Source organism: Neomonachus schauinslandi, chromosome 12 (assembly GCF_002201575.2).
Source record: "Neomonachus schauinslandi chromosome 12, ASM220157v2, whole genome shotgun sequence".
Classification (NCBI taxonomy): domain Eukaryota; kingdom Metazoa; phylum Chordata; class Mammalia; order Carnivora; family Phocidae; genus Neomonachus; species Neomonachus schauinslandi.
Genome location: NC_058414.1, coordinates 93,271,582 through 93,292,304, shown reverse-complemented (window position 1 = coordinate 93,292,304; position 20,723 = coordinate 93,271,582). Strand labels below are relative to the sequence as shown.

Sequence of the window (20,723 nt, the reverse complement as noted above, 5' to 3'; positions counted from 1 at the left end):
AATTATTGTTTCTGGAATAGTTGTAATCCATTTACACATCTGTATGCCACGGTGTGAACATTTATTTACCCATTCTGTTGATGAACCTTTGGGTAGTTTCCTTTGGGTTCTTGGTTGTACTATTATTACATCATTGCTAAGAACACTCTTGGACCTGTTTCTTAGGCCATATGGGCAAGAGCTTCCTATTGGCTGTACCTTAAAAATGGAATAACTAGGGCGCCTGGGTGGCTCAGTTGGTTAAGCGACTGCCTTTGGCTCAGGTCATGATCCTGGAGTCCCGGGATCGAGTCCCGCATCGGACTCCCTGCTCGGCAGGGAGTCTGCTTCTCCCTCTGACCCTCCTCCCTCTCATGCTGTCTCTCATTCTCTCTGTCTCAAATAAATAAATAAAATCTTTAAAAAAAAAAAAAAGATGGAATAACTAGATGAAATTTCAACATCACTGGTTAATGCCAAAACATTTTCTCAAAAGGAGGTGCCAATTTACACTCTCCCCACCAGTGCGTAAGTTTCCACTGGTATACAACATCCTCCTTCACACTTTGTTCATCAAATGTGTTGAAATTTGCTAGTGTGGAGGGCTTAAAATGAAATCTCATTGCAGTTTCTGGTTTGCATTTCCTTATTATTTATGAAGTCAACCACTTTTTCATAGATCAATGGATTATTTGTATTTCACAGCCTCTATGTCTTTGCCCATTTTTCTACTAAGCTGTTGTTTGCTTTTTGCTTTGTAGGCCTTCAGATATTCTAGATGGTATTTTTATTGCTTTGTAATCCTTTATATATTCTAGACTGTATTTCAGTTATACTATTGCAAATATCTTCTCTCCCAGTTTGTGACTTGTCATTTTGCTTTTTTTATGGTGACTTTCGATAAACAAAGGTTATTTTTAAGTTAAATGTATCCCTCCTTTCTATCTTTACATTTGTTTTAAAAAGAAACTTCCATGCCACCAGATCATACAGACACTCATATTTTCTTCCAAAATTTTTAACGTTTTGCCTTTCACAAGTCTTTAAATAACCAAGAACTGATCTTGGCATAAGTTGTAAGGTAGAGATCTGATCTCATTTTTTTTTCTGTATGAATAACAAATCTCCCTAGCATACTTCATTGAAAAAATCTATACCCACTGATCTATGCCACTTTCATCGTTTATCATATCCACCTACACATGGTTTGCTTCTGGGTTCTCTATTCTATACCATTGTTCTGTTTATTCCTGCATCCATAGTACAGTTCTGTTATCACTATAGCTTTAATAAAAAGTCTTGCCAACTGGCAAAGTCAGTCCCCCATCTCCTCTTTAGGAGTTGTCATCAGATCTTAGACCTTTGCTTACCAACGCATTTTTAGAATCAACTTGTCCAGTTGCCCAAAAAAACTTCTGGGAATTTTTATTTGATCTGTAATACCAATTTGGGGAGATGGTTTACCAATACATTCAGTCTTTTAATGTATTTCAATAAGGTTTTATGTTCTCCATAGAGACCATGCACTTGGAAGACTCCTTTCATTTTCTGACACTCTTGTATACGGCATCTTTGCTGTTGTTTGCAATTGACTTTTGTATACTGACCTTATTTCCAGCAACTTTTAATTATTCATCTACAGATTCTTTTCTGGTTTCTATGTAATCACAGCATGTGTAACTTTCTTCCTTTCCATCTTAATAATTCTTTTTCTTTCCTTCCCAACTATGCTTGCTAAAGCCTCAGTGCAAGCAAGTAAGTTGTCAAAGAGAAGTAGTGATAAGACATCCTTTCCTGTTGAAGAGAAATGCTCTTCTAATTCCAAGACTGTTTGAGCCACATCTTTGACACATACCCTTTGTTTTTATGTGCAAACCACAATGTCAAGATTAGCATGTCATCAGGGAACTCCCTTTCTTCAGTGTGTTTTTCCTACTTACTGCTCTGGTTTCAGCTTAGTTTAGAACTTATCACTTGGGGAAGTTCCTTTCTTCCTACAAGCCCAATGCTACAGATTGAACTGTGTCCACTCAAAATTCACATATAGAAACCCTAAATCCCCATTGTGACTGTATTTTGAGATAGGACCTTTAGGACAATTAAGTGAAATGAGGTCATAAGGGTGGGGCCCTGACACAACAGGATTAGAGTCCTTATAAGAGACACCAAGAGCTCACTCGCTCTCTGCCAGCAAAAATAGGTCATGTGAACACACAGCGAGATGGTGGCCGCTTACAAGCCAGGAACACAGACCTCACAAGAGACCAACCATGCTGGCACCCTGATCTTGGACTTCTAGCCTCCAGAATTGCAACAAAATGTCTGCTGTTTAAATCACCCAGTCTCTGGTGTTTTGTTAAGCCCAAACTAAGATACCCAAGGATATGATAAAAACTATGTCATACTTAGCATCTGGTTATTTTGCAGTGGGACACCTCGTCACTCCAGATTATGTAGTCCGCTATACTACCAGGAGAAGCATAAGGGTGCTACTTCTGTTCTTAAGCACTACTTTATTTAACAAGGGACTGCTAATTAAGGGTCCTCATTAGAGGCTTCAAGGAAAATTAAGTAATATTTATTTAATGAAAAATTATTATTTATATACTTATATTTACTCTTTTTAAGGCTAACTGCTAAGGTTTTATGCACATTGTATGTGCCAGTCACTCCCCAAATTTAGAATGAGACATAGGTTACAATTCTGAAGGACTGTGACAATAGAGGTAAGATTTTACTTCTGCTAGCAGTGGAAGGTCTTAGAAGAGAAAGAATTAGAGTAATGAATTCACTGTGTATATGGAGATAAAGAATGTGTGAATTAGTAAGAATGAGGTTTAACTGCAAAGCACAAATAAGTGGTTTAAACAAGGTAGAGATTTATTTGTGTCTCCCAAAGAAATCCAGAGATACACCGTCCAGGACTGGTATGGTGGTTCCACATGGTCATCGCAGATCCCAGCTTCTTCTGTCTTCCATCCTGAAGATCGTCTCATGGTCCAAGATGGCTGCTGGAGATTCAGCCATCATGTCCACATTTCAGACAAGAAAAAGCCAGGTGAGGGTCTGGAGAAGCACAAAGGATGAGCCTCCCAACAGAGTTAATCATTTAAGGAGCTTTCCTGGAAGCACCACCAAATGACTTCTGCTTACACCCCCTTAGCCACTGTTAACTGCAAAGGAGAATAGAAATGCAGTATTTCAGCTGTGCACACTGTCACCCCTAATTAAATATGGACTCTGTAAATTAATGGGTTCAGTGGAAAGGAAAATGGATATTGGGTAGTGAATTAATCATGTTTCCGTATTTTTTGATGCTTGACATCTTGGGGCCTGGCAGACCCTGGGAAGAACTAAACCCCTTCCCAACATTACCTAATTCCTAGAAATAGTAAATACTTGCCCATGAACATGTCTTTAATACACAAACCAACCAATCCTGATTCCACACCCACCATTAGCCTCCTTTTATCAGGCTCCTGCAGTCCAGAACACTATTCCTCTGCCCAAAATCCCCAGGTACCTGACAACTAGGGACCACCCCTATTGCCCAAAGCCTGGTAAAAATTATTCTGTCCCACAAAAACCACAATAAAAGCTCTGTTGAACATTTTCCCCTCATTCCTTCTGCCTTCTGGCCTACCCTGGTGCTCCTCCATGTGGTGGCATAAGAACTCCTCTTGAGAACTATAATAATAAAGTCTTCTTTCAAGACAGTTGTCTTCATGTCTATCATCTTGCCACACCTGATTAATACAAATCCCTGCTACCTTGTAAAACAGGTAAGCAACTGGAAATCTTTCCCGTAATATGGTTTTCCACAACAGAAAGCCGGAATCCTGACAACATTTGTTATGTTCTCTCACAAAATGTGCTTCCAAAGTGTTTGGCAGAAGAAAAAAAAAAAAAAGCCACTCTTATCTTGACTTCTCTTCTGAGCTCCACTCATTAATATCAAATATAAGCTAGAAAATCTATGATTAAACTATGTTCAAAATTCTCCTGATCTATCCTCTTCTCAAATCGGCTCCCACATTCACGTTCCTTAGTCTCAGAAACAAAATATCCACACAGCTGCCCAAGCAGCTTCAGAATTCTCTCGTAATGGCCTTTTCTCTTACCACCAGCACCTACTCGGTCCCCAGCGCACCCTGGGCAGGAGTTACGTGTTCTTCTTCTACTCTGTATTCCTTACCCAGAGCCCATAACGGGATCTGGCACATAACTGTTGCACAGTGAACAAAACAGGAAGACCACATTCTCTCGTGTTACCTACAATCCCCACTCTGCTAACCTTTCTAGGCTCCTTCAGCTGCTTCCTAACGGCCTGCAGGCTTCCCCCCTTCTAGCCCTTCACAGGTCTTTCCATTCTTTCTAAAGCACAGTTCTGATACATCTATTTTAAAACATGCGGCTCCCCACTGCCGAAGTCCTCTGTAAGCTTTCAAGGCCTTTTATGATCCAGCCCCAACTCCTTTTTTCATGTTTTATCTTTCACTGATCCATATACTTTCATGTTTCTGGACCTTCGTTCATGCTGTTGTCCCTGCTGAAAACTAACCTAACTATTCTCATCTGTGCCCACAGGACTTTATTTCTACCATTACTAGAGTGCTCCTCACACGGTAGCACACTTTGTACATGGGCTCCTGCTTCTGTCCTCCCCACCCAGCCCCCATCATCCTAGATTGTGAGCTCCTTCAATGCAGGAGCGCTGTTCTGTTTATCCCTATTTTAGGCCTGCATGCACGCATGGTACAAAGTAGGTGCCCAACTGACTTTTGAGTTTAAAAAGATGCCCAGATTAACCTTAAATAGCCATGGAAGATTAAAAGCAAAAAAAAAAAAAAAAAAAACACAAAAAAACACAACACGGACTATGTTCTCAGTAACCCATGGACACTAACAACAACAACAAAGGCCAAGTACAACCACCTAATCTAAAGTTAGTAAGTATCCTATGAGACTTGGGGAGATGGGCATGGGGACCAAAAGAGATATGCCTTGTTTAAAATAACTACAGGAGTAACAACGGCCAGTGTGTATGAGCACTTGATTCAGTTAATATGTGCTAAGTAAATTATATGCATTATTTATTCCTCACAGCAGGCCTATAACGTAGGACTACTATTTTCCCTGTTTTATTCACAGAAAAACAAAACGACAAAAAAAAACCCACAGCAGGGAAAGTTAAGAAACGGAGCAGAGGCCCCTCAGCCGGTAAGTGCAGATCCAAGCTGTCTGACTACACAGCCTTAACTGAACTATCACGATAGGCCACCCTTCTTCCAAACAGCAGGTGCAGCAGGAAAGCTAAAAAATGTTGCAGTGTACATGTGTACGGTAAACAACACCCCAAGGTCCCAAAGCATGGCAGAGGCAAACGGATGAAGAATAGAGAGACAAAAGGCGAAATGTCATTACTCTGCCTGCATGATTTGGACAGCCTAAAAAGCTACACACCATCCTAGCACAGACTGTGGGAAGAGCACAGAAGCAAATACAGTAGTGAGAAGACTGCAGCCCCGCTGACACCTGCCAGAAGCCTCATCCTCTGAGAAGTGAGCCTGTCAAACTTCTGAGCAATCTTGCTGACAATTTCAACCCTCAGTAGGAAGGAAACAATTGGAGGAAACAACGAGAGGAGCAGACACTGTGAACCTATTCTAATCAGTAAAGAAACACTGCTTGGTAACAAGGAAGCAAGAGGAATATGTAAAGATAACTTGGTACAGAGATTAACTGCGACTTATTTTCCTGGAGGGTCATCAGACTGAGGATGAGAAATAATAAAGAGGTAGAGGTATTTCCCCCTCACTCCTAATTCTGTCCCAACCAAAACCTACTATGTACTGCAACTCCCAGTGTAACTTTGATGCACCCCAGATGGTCAGAAGTTAGCCATGGAGGGTTCGGGACAGCAGGACCAACGGAAGTGCGAGGCAGCAGGAAGCAGAGAATAGGCAGAAAGCAAAATGCGAACTTCACATACCTAAACTCCCACTCTAGGTGTGCCTCATAGGCTGCATGACTCTGACATGTTACTTAACCTCTCAGTTTCACATTTCCTCACCTGTAAAATCAGGATAATACCACTTTCTTAGGGTAACAGTTAAATGAGACAACGATAAAAAGCACTGAGCTCAGGGCCTGGCACCTGGTAAGTACACAATAAATGTCAGGCATTAATATGGTAATTACTACCCTGTAAGAGATTTCTCTATAACTCATTAACTTTTCTACAATGATTTGCTTGCTGCTACTCCCACCACGCTTCACAGCATATAATGCAAACCCTGACAAAAAAATAAGGAAAGTGATTCTGCCCTCATTTTCATGTCAGTGTTTCAGTGCAATCCAACTAAACGACATTTAGAAAGCCCTATAACACCACTGTGCTAGGCTAAGCTGGATGGGGACAAACGGGTAGTCTGAGTAAAAGACAACCCTGCCTTCAAAAACTGCATGAGTCTCTTCTGGGAACAGAGAAACTACCAGTAATTTTTTCTGAGTTGTAGAGGTTGGGCTGTAACCCAGTTGGCAATGACAATCCCCAAAACAGCCACAAAAACGCGTCTTTGGTGTTTTGGGATATCTTTGGATTCACTGCCCAGTAATTTTTAAGAAATGAATGACTCCTTGACAATTGTACTGGCAGCAAAGAGTGGATCTCATATGTGTTGCTCTTTAAGGTCAGTCATTCTGGGTTACATACATGTATTAAGAGAAAAACAAAAGAAAAAAAAAGGAAAAAAAGGTGAATGAAGTATCTAAGCATATAATACTAAGATGCAGAAGATGGGGGTAAATACATGAGAGATTATCTTGTTCACCTCTAGTACAAGAAGCAGTACCAGCGGATGGTCAATCAGAAGTGCAAGCCTGGCTTGGAAATAATGGAAAGACCTTTTCCCCAAAGTGAAAAGTTTCATTTCTTTTTTCTTATTATAAAAATAATATATGTTCAATGCTAAAAAAAAAAAAAATAGAATATATAAAAGTGCAAAAAATAAGGAAAATCACACATAATCCCCCCACCCAGCCAGAGATCATCACAACCTTTTGATGTTTCTCCTCCCAGACTTTTCTAAACCTATACTTTTTATCAATTACTTCTTTTTCAAAAATGGGGTAATACCACACATGCTTGAAGTTTGAAACTTTTTCTCCCATGCTTCTATCATACTCATCTTTCCACCTAACACAGAATCCCAAAATCAAAGTCAAAGGACAGTTTTCCATAGGTATATTCCCTGACACCGTAACAACATGAAAAAGGGAATGCAAGACACAAAAAGTGGCCTAGGAGACCCCTACTGACTATTCCCACTACCAAATTCCACACATGTACTCCAAGACCAGCTTGGGTGAGGTACATAGTTTCTCAGCACAGGGGGATTCCCAGGTGGGAGAGTTTGGGCTCAGGCAGCCTGCCCGGTTGTGGACCTCGGGTCTGCAGCATCACGCACATGCTGAGGCCTCTGCACTGAAGAGGTGACTCTGAAAGCTCTGCTGCCCAACCTCAGAGCCCTTCAAGTAAGCTCCAGCGGGAGTGTGCAGAAGCCTTCGGCTCGCACGGATCCTGCAGGGCCCACCTTCCTGCCCCTGTGCCCTAGACTCACAGCTGCTTTGGGCTGGTCATTAAACTGTTTTGTTCACCGTATTACCTTCCCAAAGCACACTATTTAAACAGGAATACTAATCTGCATCACTTCTCACAACCTTTAAGGAGTACATAAGTAGCTGTGCCAAGAAAGAGTGGCCCAAAGATCAATTTTATCTACATTATATTTTGCTTAAGGAATGTGGCACGAAGGAGTGAAGACTACGCCACAGACGGTTAGAAGCATAGTTAACGTACTGATTAATGGTCCCAGCAGCAGGAAAAAAAGATGGCCGATAGAAGGGACTGGCAATCACTCTTCTACAATTCTGGGCAGGAAGAGAGTAAAGCTAAGGAGCTCCATCTTTCCTTGAGCAAACTGTATGTAAGTACAAAATGCTGCTCCAGTGTGGGGTCCGTAGTGCAGCACGTGAACTGCGAACCCAAGACCGGCCATCCAGCTCTCAGGCGGAGAGGACAAGACATGCGGTCTGGCGCACGCATCGACAGGCTGGGCCGGAGGCAAAGCTGGAGCCCAGGTGGCCTAGACAGAATGAGGGACTTCTATCATCGGATCCAAACACCGCGCTCAGCAGCAGCCAACTCTGAACAACCGCAGCCAACTAGCAGGCAGACCCATGCAAGTCTGATGCAGACTTAAACAGTACAAGACGCGGGGCGCCTGGGTGGCTCAGTTGGTTGAGCAACTGCCTTCGGCTCAGGTCATGATCCTAGAGTCCCAGGATCGAGTCCCGCATCGGGCTCCCCCTGCTCGGCGGGGAGTCTGCTTCTCCCTCTGACCCTCCTCCCTCTCATGCTCTCTGTCTCTCATTCTCTCTGTCTCAAATAAATAAATAAAATCTTTAAAAAAAACAAAACAAAACAAAAAACAGTACAAGACGCACTGAAAACCTGAGTTTATTTTATGTAATATTTATTAGGAAATTACTAGAACTCTGTAATTTCCAGAATCTTATCATGAAAGTAACTGTATACACAATGATCTGTCTATGTGCATCAAGGGACCATGTGGAAAATTAAAGGAAAATGTCACACCTGAGGCTCTAACCTAGGGAGGCAATATCAAAGGTTGTTTAGGGGACTCCCCCAAGTTCTGGATGAGACAAAAAGGATAGCGAATTGGGCTTAGAAAGATAGAAAATAGTGGAACCAGAGTTCCTGTGGCATCACCTGGAGATGAACTATTTCATCCCTCCTTATTATTTTAGATTTTTACTGCTGAAAAAATCTATTTCATAAATGCTGCTAGTGAAATTTGTCCAAAAACAGAAGAGGTGAAGAAGGTAGGTTAGTCTTGAAGCTGTTTAGGTTAGATACCAACCACTGTTCAGCAACCCCTTCCAGTTTGGGCTAAAGCTTAATATCCCATTGGGATCATTCATCTGTCACCATTTATTGAGTATCTATTCTGGGCCAAGCACTGGTTAAGGTGCAGGTAAACAGAGAAGATACAGTCCTTGCCATCTAGTTTATAGAGCAAACGGTAAGAAAATCATTTTTCACAACCACGGGATAAATATGCCTGGCACAGGGCGCCTGGGTGGCTGTTGGTTAAGCCACTGCCTTCGGCTCAGGTCATGATCCTGGAGTCCCGGGATCGAGTCCCGCATCGGGCTCCCTGCTCAGCGGGGAGTCTGCTTCTCTCTCTGACCCTCCCCCTTCTCATGCTCTCTCTCTCTATCTCATTCTCTCTCTCAAATAAATAAATAAAATCTTAAAAAAAAAAAAATATGCCTGGCACATAGTGAAGCTCAACAAACTCAGTGGCTGAATCAATACTATAAAAGTGTGCACAGAAAACAAGGGGGCATCCCAAAGGACACTTGTCCCTTTGCCCTAACACAGACAAACCTGACAGTTCACTACTTTGCACACTTGTACACAGAAACCATCCTTAAAAGAATAAACAATTAGCTACAAAGGTCTATGAGACAAAAAGGGGAGGGGGAGTAAGAGTCAGGAGAAGTCTTATCACTCATTTTATATAAAAGAATATTTTAATTCTTGTCCTTAGGAACTATAAAGACTATACATGATTTGGAAATGAGACTGTACCAAACAATGGCCAAAGGAGAATCGTCCATTCTACGCCTTCTCTTTGGTCTGGTCACTCAGAAATATAATGTTATCTGTAAAGAAACCAAATCGTAAATATTATTTTCAGAACTCTTTCTCATTTAAGTGTTCCCCTATAATACATACTTTAGTGCTTTATCTAACAGGATTTTAGAAAAATTCCCAAAATGTGAAATAACTCCTGCTATGTTCATGAGAGGCACAGAACAGGCACCAAAGGAGCTAGAAGTTGGGCTTCAGCTACGTGACAATTCAGACCTTGTGAGAAGAAGTGTGGTATTTCTTGTCTTTCCTGAAGACAATTATAACTGCTCAGCAGTAACTTCCTACAAAAGAACTAGTCACAAATTGCAATGCCGGCAATGCTCAGATGCCATGAAACCAGGCAGCATGTCCTCACACAGAAGAGGGTCCAGGCATAACATTTCACACACTGGAGGTGTGGAGAAAGGATGGGGTACAACATATGGCCCTGTGAGCACAGATAGACTGATGTCTTTAAGTAGGCTGTCACACTCACACAGAGGACATTCTATTTTTACATTTTAAAACAGATTGACTTTTATATACTCATTCCTGGGAAAATTTTTACTAATCAATATTACAGAGAGAGCACTTTCACACAAGAACATCAGATACTGCACTTAAAATGTTGTCCCAGGTGGAGTTAGCTTAGGACGAGCAAAGGAAAAGAAGTAGTATTTCCTGTATAGCTTGAAAAAAATCCAGATTCTTGTAACTTTAGAATTATTCAAGAAGTGGTTATTACAGTATTTATGACTACAGTCTTCTAAAAACAGAATATTCTGATACAGAATGGTTATTGCAGAAGAGATTATTACAACTTGACACCACAGTGTAAAAAGGCAAGAGTGCCATCCACTGGTGGTTACTTTTATGTTAAAGACATGGATCCCTAGGAGAAAAAAAACCCCCAAGCAACCAAATTTAAATTCTATTTCTGAGCATTGGGTGTTATACGCAACTAATGAATCATTGAACACTACATCAAAAACTAATGATGTACTATATGTTGGTTAATTGAAGAAAAAAAAAGAAACTATTTCTTTCAATTCAAATGTCACTAAAGATCTATTCATTTTTACTACTGGCCATAAATCTATTAATTGTTCAATTAACTCACCCATGCTGTGAATACTAGTGACAAGAAGAAAAGAAAGTGACAGATGATCTGAACTATTTCTATTTAGTGGTTGGCTTGGTTCAGAACAATTCATACAATCCAAAGTTTGCCCACACTTTTGGTTTATAGTGGAATAGGAAAGTGTTAAATGCTTTATAAATAGATAATTGATAGAGATTTAGAAATGCTAAATTTTTATTAGAAAATTTGACTTTCCACTGATGAAATCATAGGTGTAGTTCTACGCCCTGTAGAGGTCTACAAAAAAATTTTTAAACAGGTAGATATCTCTGGAGAGATGGCCTAAGGAAGAAGAGCTCGCAGAAATGAAATACTATCAAGACACCCAAGAATTATGAAATCAAAATGGTCAGACAGGACCTCATCTAAGGCCTGATAATGAGGGTAGAAAGATAACTATGTTGGTTTTCAAGGTCAATATACCTCAAAGAAACCAGTAAGAAAATATATTATTTATTATTTATAACAAATTATAATTTATCAATATGGTACAGTGGTTAAGACATGGACTCTGGAGCAAGGTAAAAAAGAAAGGTAAAAGGAAAATCTGTCAATTAAGAGACTTAAGTTCTCAGAGGTCTAGCCTCCAAAATTGTGAGAATATAAATTTCTGTTATTTAAAAGAAATTAAGAAAGAGACTTAAGATACATATAAACCACGTAAGATAACCTATGGACTTGTATTTATGAAGCAATCAAAGAAATTTAAACATTGTGATGTATGGTAAAAAAAAAATTAATAATTTCTTAATACTATGTATGATAATAGCACTATAGTTATGCTTTAAATAGGAATCCTTATCTTTCAGAAATACCTACTGAAAATATTTATGGATGAAATAATATAATGTCTGGAATTCACTAGAAAATAATCCAAGCGGAGGAAAAGTGGGCTGGAGAAATAGGAGAAATAATATTGGCCATCAGTTGATAACTGTCGAAGCTAAATGACAAAATATTTTTTTTCCACTTTCCTATGTTTGTGTATGTTTGACATTTTCGATAATTAAAAAAATTAATTTTTAAAGGATATCCAATTTTGGCATATCTCAGAAGTGCATAAACACTGAGACATTACTTTCTTTCATTTCTATGTACTTACTTATACAAAAGGTTTCTCAGTGTTTATATCCATAAAAACTAATAAAAGAATAGAATTAATGTTTAACAATGGGTCTTATTTCAACAATTTATTGAAGAGATAAAAAATGGCCATCTCTCTCATTAAAAGATGCATTTCCAATAAAATTTCAGTTTTCAAATTTATATATTAAAATTGCTTTGGTACTTTATGTTCTTGTTTTTTTTTTTTTAAACATTTTATTTATTTATTTGAGAGAGAGAATGAGATAGAGCATGAGACGGGGGAGGGTCAGAGGGAGAAGCAGACCCCCCGCTGAGCAGGGAGCCTGATGCGGGACTCGATCCCGGGACTCCAGGATCATGACCCGAGCCGAAGGCAGTCGCTTAACCGACTGAGCCACCCAGGTGCCCCTGGTACTTTATGTTCTAAAAACAACACAATGATAACCCAATCAAGAAGAAATGTAATATTAATAGTCGTAATATCACAGAATTTTTATTTTTATTTTTTTTTTTTTAAAGATTTTATTTATTTATTTGAGAGAGAGAATGAGAGACAGAGAGCATGAGAGGAGGAGGGTCAGAGGGAGAAGCAGGCTCCCTGCCAAGCAGGGAGCCCGATGCGGGACTCGATCCCAGGACTCCAGGATCATGACCTGAGCCGAAGGCAGTTGCTTAACCAACTGAGCCACCCAGGCGCCCCAATATCACAGAATTTTTAAAAATATTTTTAAATTTCCATTTATGTATGTGTTTTTCTTATGAACATAATAGGATGAATAATAAAACATTCTTAACTATACAATATTTATTAAGATACATTTCTTAGGAGAAAATGGAAAAACAAGCTCAGAAAAAAAGAAATAACATAAAATTTCCAAATGTTGAAGAGCTTGTTCATGTGTTTTTTTCAAGGACGATGGGTATCAAATTGCTATGGCATTTACATCCATTAATACAATTCAGAGTAACAATTTCATATTGAAAAATATTTTCATGTCAACTTAAACATGTCCAAAGGGCTACATTTGTTTCAAAATTCTTGTAGAATTTTCAAAAAAGTTTGAAAACTCTGCTCTGGGAGGTATCTTCTTGACCTTTAAGCTTTCGTGTCCATGTTTCCTACGTTGTTTCACATTTTGTCTAAGGAAAACAACAGGAACTTAAAATCATCATGTTAAGGACCAGGCAGGCTGTGAATAAACCTGCACAAATGTCTAATGCCACTCACAGTAGGGCAACTCTATCTTGGCACAGCCTTCTCCCTGTTTAGACCATGTCCTCAAAGACATTAAAGTTTTTCTCGCTTCAAACAGTTAAGTACTGACACAGATGCTCTACTCAAAAGTTACTGAAATGAAACAGAGGCAACTTCTGAAGGATCAGAAGTACACACTCATAGCAAACCCACAAACAGACTCACAATTCTCAGGGTGAGCTGCCTGACAATCTCAGGCATCAGTCCTCAAAGCCCCTGTTCAAGTTACTTACAACAAGCCAAGCCTTTAAAGAGGGGAAGGGGGTGGGGGGAATAGATATTATCACAAGCTTCTTACCAGCTATGATTGTTGTTGCTTGCCGCCTCACGTTATTTTTATCTGTGTATTCACCATAGTCTACTTTCCCTTCTACATAAATTCGGGACCTGATAAATGTAAAATTTACAGTTTTCAGTCTGGAGAGTCTCATCTGTTTTACAAGAGAGAGTCAGGTGAGAGGCAGTAACAAGTACATACTAAGGATGAAACACAGAATCATCGCATAACCTCGTTTTTGCTACCGCATCTCAAAGTTCAACATCAGGAATATTAAGGGTACTGAAACAGAATGTCCACACAGACTTGACACACCCAGGGAAAAAGGACAATATTCTCAGCCTTGAGCTGACAGCAGTCCTCATGAAAGTTTAAAAAAAAAAAAAAAAAAGGCGACTTTAAGACCATGAAATGGAAGAGCAACACAGTGGCATCCTTCCAATCTCTAGGACTGATTTCCAAAGTGTCATTTTCCCCCACCTTTGATTCTGGACTCCCTAACAGATTTGCTGATTTTCACTTATTGTTCAAATTCCTTCCCATAGTCAGGTTCATGAACTTATTCTCAAGGGATTTAAATTATTAAAATTCAAAATGGAGGTTTTCAGCTTAGTATTTCACTTAGAGTTAATTACTACGACCACTTCTGCACTATTTAGAAGGCTGAACCACAAGACAACCATAGCTGATTTTAAAGGGTAGAAAATACATGCTGGCATCAATTTTTAGAGTCTACCATCACCAAAATAGCATAATACAGAAAGTAGACAAAACTGGTAAAATGATTGTAGGCCAAAGGGAATACACACAAATTCATCAATCAGTGGGTAACATTGCATACAGATATTTTTCTTGAAATTTCCTGTATTTATAGATGTATGTAAATGCACAAATTCATACATACATACAGGACTATGGAAGTATATATAAAAAAAGGCATGAAGTTATTAAAAAGAAACAAATTTTAGTTATTCCTGAAATTACTTTTCAGGAAATATACTTCATTTCTATAAAACAAGTACATTTCTAAATATATTAACTATGAATACAAATGCTGTTCAACACACCCTTTTGTCCTTCTATGGGTTTGGAAAAGACAAATTTTATTTATAATCAATCCAAGCATCCCAAAAGGGAACTACTAAGCCGACATAAAATTATCAAACGTAACATAACTGCTGTGAACACTGCCATACCTCCCTGTGTCAGGCTTCAGACACTCTAGGTCCTGTACTAAGGACTCTAAGTAGATGCCAAGAGGCCACATGGAAACTCCTAAAAGCACGTGCTGCACATGCTCACACGGAACTCAGTACACTCTGCCTCTCTCTTGCCTCATCTGCTTCTATTTATGTACACCCCTTACTTGCCCTAAACTGTAAGTTCTTAGAAAGCTAAACCATGTTTTACAAACCTCTGAATTACTCACACGTGGCAACACGCCATGCATAAGTACTAAGCTCTGAATAAATATCTCCAGTTAACAGAGTAATTAGGGTAAAGGAGTTAGGCATTCCCTGAAAACACCTTTGACCAGTTCTTTAAACCAATCTATAAGATCCTTCCTTCCTCAACTTACCCCTTTTTCACATACTGATATGCCACATCTCTGAGGCCTGGGCGGAATACTGATATTCTGTGCCATGTTGTCTTTTGACTGACATCACCTAAATCACAAGAATAGGAAACATGGTTATAAATGCCAGCACACAAAACAAACGCCAAAAGACAACATGCCCAGCAAAACCAATGTCACAATTTCTAAAAGAAAGGAACAGAATTAGAGAAGAAAGATTCTTTCTAAAAGTAGCTCATCTCTAATCAACTAACTGAGAATAAATATTGTCTCTTTATTGCTGATACAATGAAAACCCTAGTCTTTTATACTCACCCATCTGGTAGGCTTCACTCTCCCCAGACCGCCACATCTCATTCGTCGCTAGAGAAAATATCGTGACTGGGTTTTTCCCTTCCACCTGTCTCATGACGGGGTCCTGACCCACTCGCCCAAGCAGCTGCACACGGTTCAGAGCTGAAACACAGTGTGGAAATAAAATGAAATTCAGATAAAGGTCCAGAAGGGGAACAGCTACAAATACTACTTTAACCTCGATCTCAGCATTAAACAAAACCCAAGTTCTAAAAGATCCAAGCTAAGTTGGGGCAAATAAAGGGAGGCTGGGAGGGAAAAGAAGGGTTGGCAAGAAGGGAGAAAATATTCTTAGGGAAAGTATCCCACAAAACAAACATTAAGCTCTTTATTTTATCTTAAATTCTTTATTAAAATACCTTTTTTGGAAAAAACTGTATGATTAAAAGAACAAATCTGAGATCTGAAAATCTTTATGAGTGAATATTTCTGTGAAAGAACAGCTTGCACAAACTTTCACTCCCTCAGCCAAATGGCATGTGACCTTGGAAGACTGAGATAACCAAACAGGACTCAAGGAAATCCTACAAGGCCCCTGCAGCCTGACGGGGCGAGGCCAAGAGCAGAGACACAAACATGAGCCAAGGGCCTGAGGATTAACAGATTATACCCCAACTAGTGCACCTCTTCCTCAACACGTTTAAAAATTTCTGTACGTTGCTATAAATAACATACTTTAAAATAGGGAATTAACTACTACTTACATCTTTCAAGAACCAAGCTGCTAGCTATTTCAGACTCACGTCTTACAAACTGGTGAAATACCTAAAGTGGAACAAATGAGTAAAACGGCTTTAATTTGGGAGGAAAGGTAAACGCAAACAGAAGACCTGCTCACACTCGGTCACCATCGGGTCAGCAGCTCCTGTAGCACACATCCCCAGAGGACAAGCAATGCATGTCACGTGTTCCCCCCTCACAGCACCAGGAAGACCACGCAAACGCTTGAGGGCCTTGAGGGCCGACTCTTCCAGAAGCCCAAGGGTACCAAATCCTAGACGGCAAGCCCAGGAAAGTTGATTTAGAATCCCCTCCTGTTTCTTTTCCGTGGCAACCTTCCTGATTGTGGTGCTTCCGTGGCTGCACACAAAGGGTAAAGTCAAATGTATGTTGGAAAAATTCATGCTTTAGATAGACCAAAGGAAAAAGTCTAGACAGACAAATGGGAGTCTCTGATAAAATACAAAAATAGGACTATTCAAGTCAGTCTGTCAGAGGAAGATAGTAACTGACACAAAATAGCAGCAATGATGTAACAGCCATCACTACTGAATACCAGCTAAGTGCTTTACCTCTTACAAATTAGTCCTTGCAATAAATCGATCAACTATGTAAAATTATCCCTAGAGACCAAAAAAAAAACAGTTTAGAGAGATTAAGTACCCTGCCCAAAATCCTACAAGAAATACCTGGCAAGTCGTGCCTAGAACCCAGGGCCATCTGACACCAACGCTGCCACTCTTCCCACTGCCCTCTGCTGTCTCCTTGAAGACATTCTGTTCAAGGGCTCCTGCCATGAGAGGAGCACACAGCCCCGGGCATGTCGCTGGTTTCAGTGTTCAGAGAGCTACTCACTACATCAGAGAAGCATGTGTCGAGTGGTAGCACTGTTTCTCTGAAAAGCAGATGTACACCAACCAAATGAATACCCGTTCCTGGGCTAGTGCTGACTATGGAATCCTATCACTACGTTTTGGGACACAGAGTGGTTAAGAAACAAAGATGGAGTAACCACACAGTAAAGACTCAGACAAACTAGTACTGGTATCACGCTTCTAGAAAGGTACTAACTGAAGTACTCAGAAGAGCCAGAGCTCACAAGTCTCAGAATAATAGGTCTCATTTGGGAAACACAAAAATTAAGACCCACTAGAAAAGCAGAAATAGGGAAAGATTTTAACTGGGATAACTTTTAAAATTAAACTTCTCTTTTACATATCTTAACACTGTAGTATTAAGACAGCAGTAACTCTTCTACGTTCCACATTTCAACACACATACACTAAGACAGGCTAAAACTGTGTATAGGTTAAAGTGGGGATCCAAGAATACAGGGTCAATTCTACAGCAGACTGGGGGAGATGAGAACAGGTTTCAGAGAGGAACTGATTCTTTATCAGTCTTAAAAGGATGAAGAGTGAGAGAGGTGTTAGGAAGAAGAACCTACAAACTTCGTGCCCAAATTTAAGTGAGGAAAATGGGTAGTCTAGGCTGGCTGAAGGCTGGCTAGTGTCTGGAGAAATAAGGAGTTAGACTGGTGGGAGCGAGAAGGAATTCAGGACATAGTACATTTGTGGTGACATGAGGACTTCAGCTGCACTCTTCAGTACAGGGAGATGGGGGATGGAAGGTTGACCGCAGAGGAGGGGGCTGGTCAAAATGGAACCACGTGTCTCATAGAAAACTGCTGGAAATGATTCTCACAGTCTTTAGATCACTAAAGACATTAAATGCTAACTGATCTAAATGCAAGTAACATGTTTTAAAAAATTATGACCCCCATTATACACGCAAGCTAGAAAATTTTTGTTTTGTTTTAGTGAACATCATTTACACAAGTAAAATCTGTCGTAAATCCTCCCTACCAAATGAGTACACATAAAAGTAGGTGGGCTCAAAGGTCTTTTGCCTCTGCAGTCAAAGCCTGAAGAAATCTGATCACTACGGTTGATAATAACACATCTCAACACTAATATGGAAAAGTGATTACCTGTAATACAGGTCTTCGAAACATGGCTTCTATTTGGTTTTCCTACAAACTAGTCTCTGGTCTTCCCCTGAAAAAAGAGAGAGAGAGAGAAATACTACATCTCAGAGCAAGAGCACAAATTCACTAACCCTAAATTCCTAACTGCATTCCTAATTTTTATGCGGTCCACCTTGCGACCATAAACATCAACATCCCTGCACATTTTACGAGGACTCCCCCCTCCAAAAAAATAGTTTGTCTTTTTTATTCCCCTTGGCTTCTTCTAACACATACAAAAAATACTTTCTGATTTATACCCATTTGCATTCCAGTCTTCTCAAATTTCATTAAAATGCAAGCCCCCTTAGAGCTGGGATTTTCGTCTGATTTATTCACTGCCACATCCAATACTCCTGAGTTAGTTCCTAGCACATAGTGAGGATTCAAAGTATCACAATATCACCAAGGGGCTTAAATCTGAAACTTGCTGCTGCAAAAATTACTGCCTCCAATCCCGTTAGCAAAGACCACGGAGATCCCTGGACTCCCCGGCCTCACCGCCGGGATGAACGGGCGCCCTTTCTGAAAGGTGGCGCTCCTAACCAGCAATGTAAAGGGACTGGGGAAGTGGCCGAAAACCCTGAAGTCCTCCGCACCGGTGAGAAGAGAACGGCCAAGACAGACACAGAACCGCACCGGTGAGAAGAGAACGGCCAAGACAGACACAGAACAACCTCCCGAGCCACAGAGAGCCGCACGCACACCTAGCGAAGAACTCCTGGCTCCCTCCCTCCCGCCCCGGACGCTCTAGCCGGTTCAGCTTCTCGCTAGGCGAGCACTTCCGGATACAGAGAGGACGCAAGCCTCGCGAGAGGAATAAGAAAACGGAAAGTCTGCAGCGTGCGTCGTAGAAATGATCCGGCCAGCGCCGCGGGAAACAAGCATCCTTGATGAGGTAGTTCCGCGAGCTTTTTTCCGGGCGGGAGCGGATGAGGCAACGCCGCCGAGTGGTGAGTGGAGCTGATTTCAAGTTTCTAACGAAATGAAATTATTTGACAAGCTTCCCAGCCTGGACCAGGAGGGGCCGAGGTAGACGAAACAAAGGATAGGTAGGCCTCAGGGAAAGACTGGCCAGGTCTGCTAAAGTAGGAAGGAAACCAGAAAAAGTAGTAGGGCTGGGAGAGAAAAATTCAAGGGGTGCCAAAAAATTTGGCAATCAAAATAATATTTTAAGAAGAATCAGGATAATATTTTAAGAATGTATTAATTAAATATATATAATTAAATCTGTGATGAACAAAAAAAATCAAAATTTTGACTAAGTATAAGTTCTGAGCCATATTGAATCCTGAGGCACAAGAAAAAAACGAACGTTTTTACATATACCAAAAAAAATTCCAGAACATTAAAGTACTTGAATATCGAAAATTTGAAGAGAAGGTATTTAAAAACTCACATTAAGTTTAAGTATTTTATTTATACCAAAACCAGAAGTCATTGTAGTTTTACTTTCCTGGCTTTAATAGAAGTAAGTTGATCAATAATGTTTACAAAAATCTACTTCTTTGCTTATCTTATTTCCAATTACGGGAATTGCCATGTCTGACAATTTTTCTTGCCCAAGTTGCAATCTTAAACAGTTTTAAATAACATCAGCTTATTGATCTTGTTTTATTTAAAATTCTGATATGTTCTTCATTGTGGATCTTTTCATTAATTTTAATATTTTTAAAATATTGCATTAAAGTGACCTTGATCGTGATTTCCGTGTTTCTTGGCACCCCTTAAATTTTGCCTCATTCATCCTAATCTTGGCCCTGCTTAGCAAGAGGGTGTTGGGGTCCCACGGATTGCAGGATGCAGGCCTCCCCAGGTCTCTGCTCTGCTGGTCCTTGTCCTGTCCCAGTTCTAGAAAAGGAGGGTACCTTCCAGATCATTCTAACAAGTAAATCTCCTTCTCGGGACCCTACTTAAAGGCCTTCATTGGCCCATTTTTGCCCTTAAAGGAGAAAATACGAACTACTTAACATGGTTTCCAGTGCACACTTTTTTTTTATTGTTATGTTAATCACCATACATTACATCATTCGTTTTTGATGTATTGTTCCATGATTCATTGTTTGTGCTTAACACCCAGTTCCAATGCACACTTTAACCTGTTCCTAAATGTCTCCCTCCCCCTTCTGCTCCCCCCATCTAAAATAAATAAAATCTTTTAAAAAATTCCTTTAAATAAAAATCTTCCTTCTACTTGAGCTGTTGAGTCAAATGAAAAGCAAAATTCATCTGTTCCTCCAAAACCAATTTCCCCCTTCTAAGCTACTTGTTTATTTTAATGGTACCAACATTATCCCAGACTTGAACTTTGGAATCATCTTTAAAACTTCTCCCCCCATCACCTACATCCATTTGTCCATATCCACTCGGCCCTAAAAGTTATTTCATTATGCCACTGACCTCTCCCTCTTTCTATTTGCACATACTTCTGAGTGAGGAGTGTGGAAAGGGTTGTTTAAATTAAAAAAGCAGAAAGCACGCCAATTGAAAACAGACAGCCTTGGGCAAACTTATAACTTTATAAATAATATCTTAATCTAAATAAATAGCATCTTACGCTAATCTCAGCTTTCAGACAGGAATTA

The 20,723-nt window shown here is 40.0% G+C and overlaps 1 protein-coding gene across 5 annotated transcripts; it reads right to left on the bottom strand.

Annotated features, from left to right (window-relative positions):
* Positions 1–2,858: 2,858 nt before the first annotated feature.
* On the bottom strand, positions 2,859–18,870 carry SSBP1 (single stranded DNA binding protein 1). 5 transcript variants are annotated; one of them, XM_021692920.2, is made up of 8 exons: positions 18,778–18,859; positions 18,103–18,169; positions 16,097–16,157; positions 15,354–15,494; positions 15,042–15,129; positions 13,484–13,572; positions 9,659–9,732; positions 2,859–2,990 (listed from the first exon to the last, which is right to left on the bottom strand). In XM_021692920.2, the coding sequence occupies exons 2-7, from the start codon at positions 18,124–18,126 to the stop codon at positions 9,689–9,691; spliced, it is 447 nt and encodes a 148-aa protein (XP_021548595.1). In that variant the 5' UTR covers positions 18,127–18,169; positions 18,778–18,859; the 3' UTR covers positions 2,859–2,990; positions 9,659–9,688. The 5 variants fall into 5 exon arrangements, with proteins under 5 accessions (XP_021548595.1, XP_021548591.1, XP_021548592.1 ...); XM_021692916.1 differs by lacking the exons at positions 18,103–18,169; positions 18,778–18,859 and adding an exon at positions 16,802–16,942; XM_021692917.1 differs by lacking the exons at positions 18,103–18,169; positions 18,778–18,859 and adding an exon at positions 16,802–16,942 and having other exon boundaries at positions 2,859–2,987.
* Between the last annotated feature and the right edge of the window lie 1,853 nt (positions 18,871–20,723).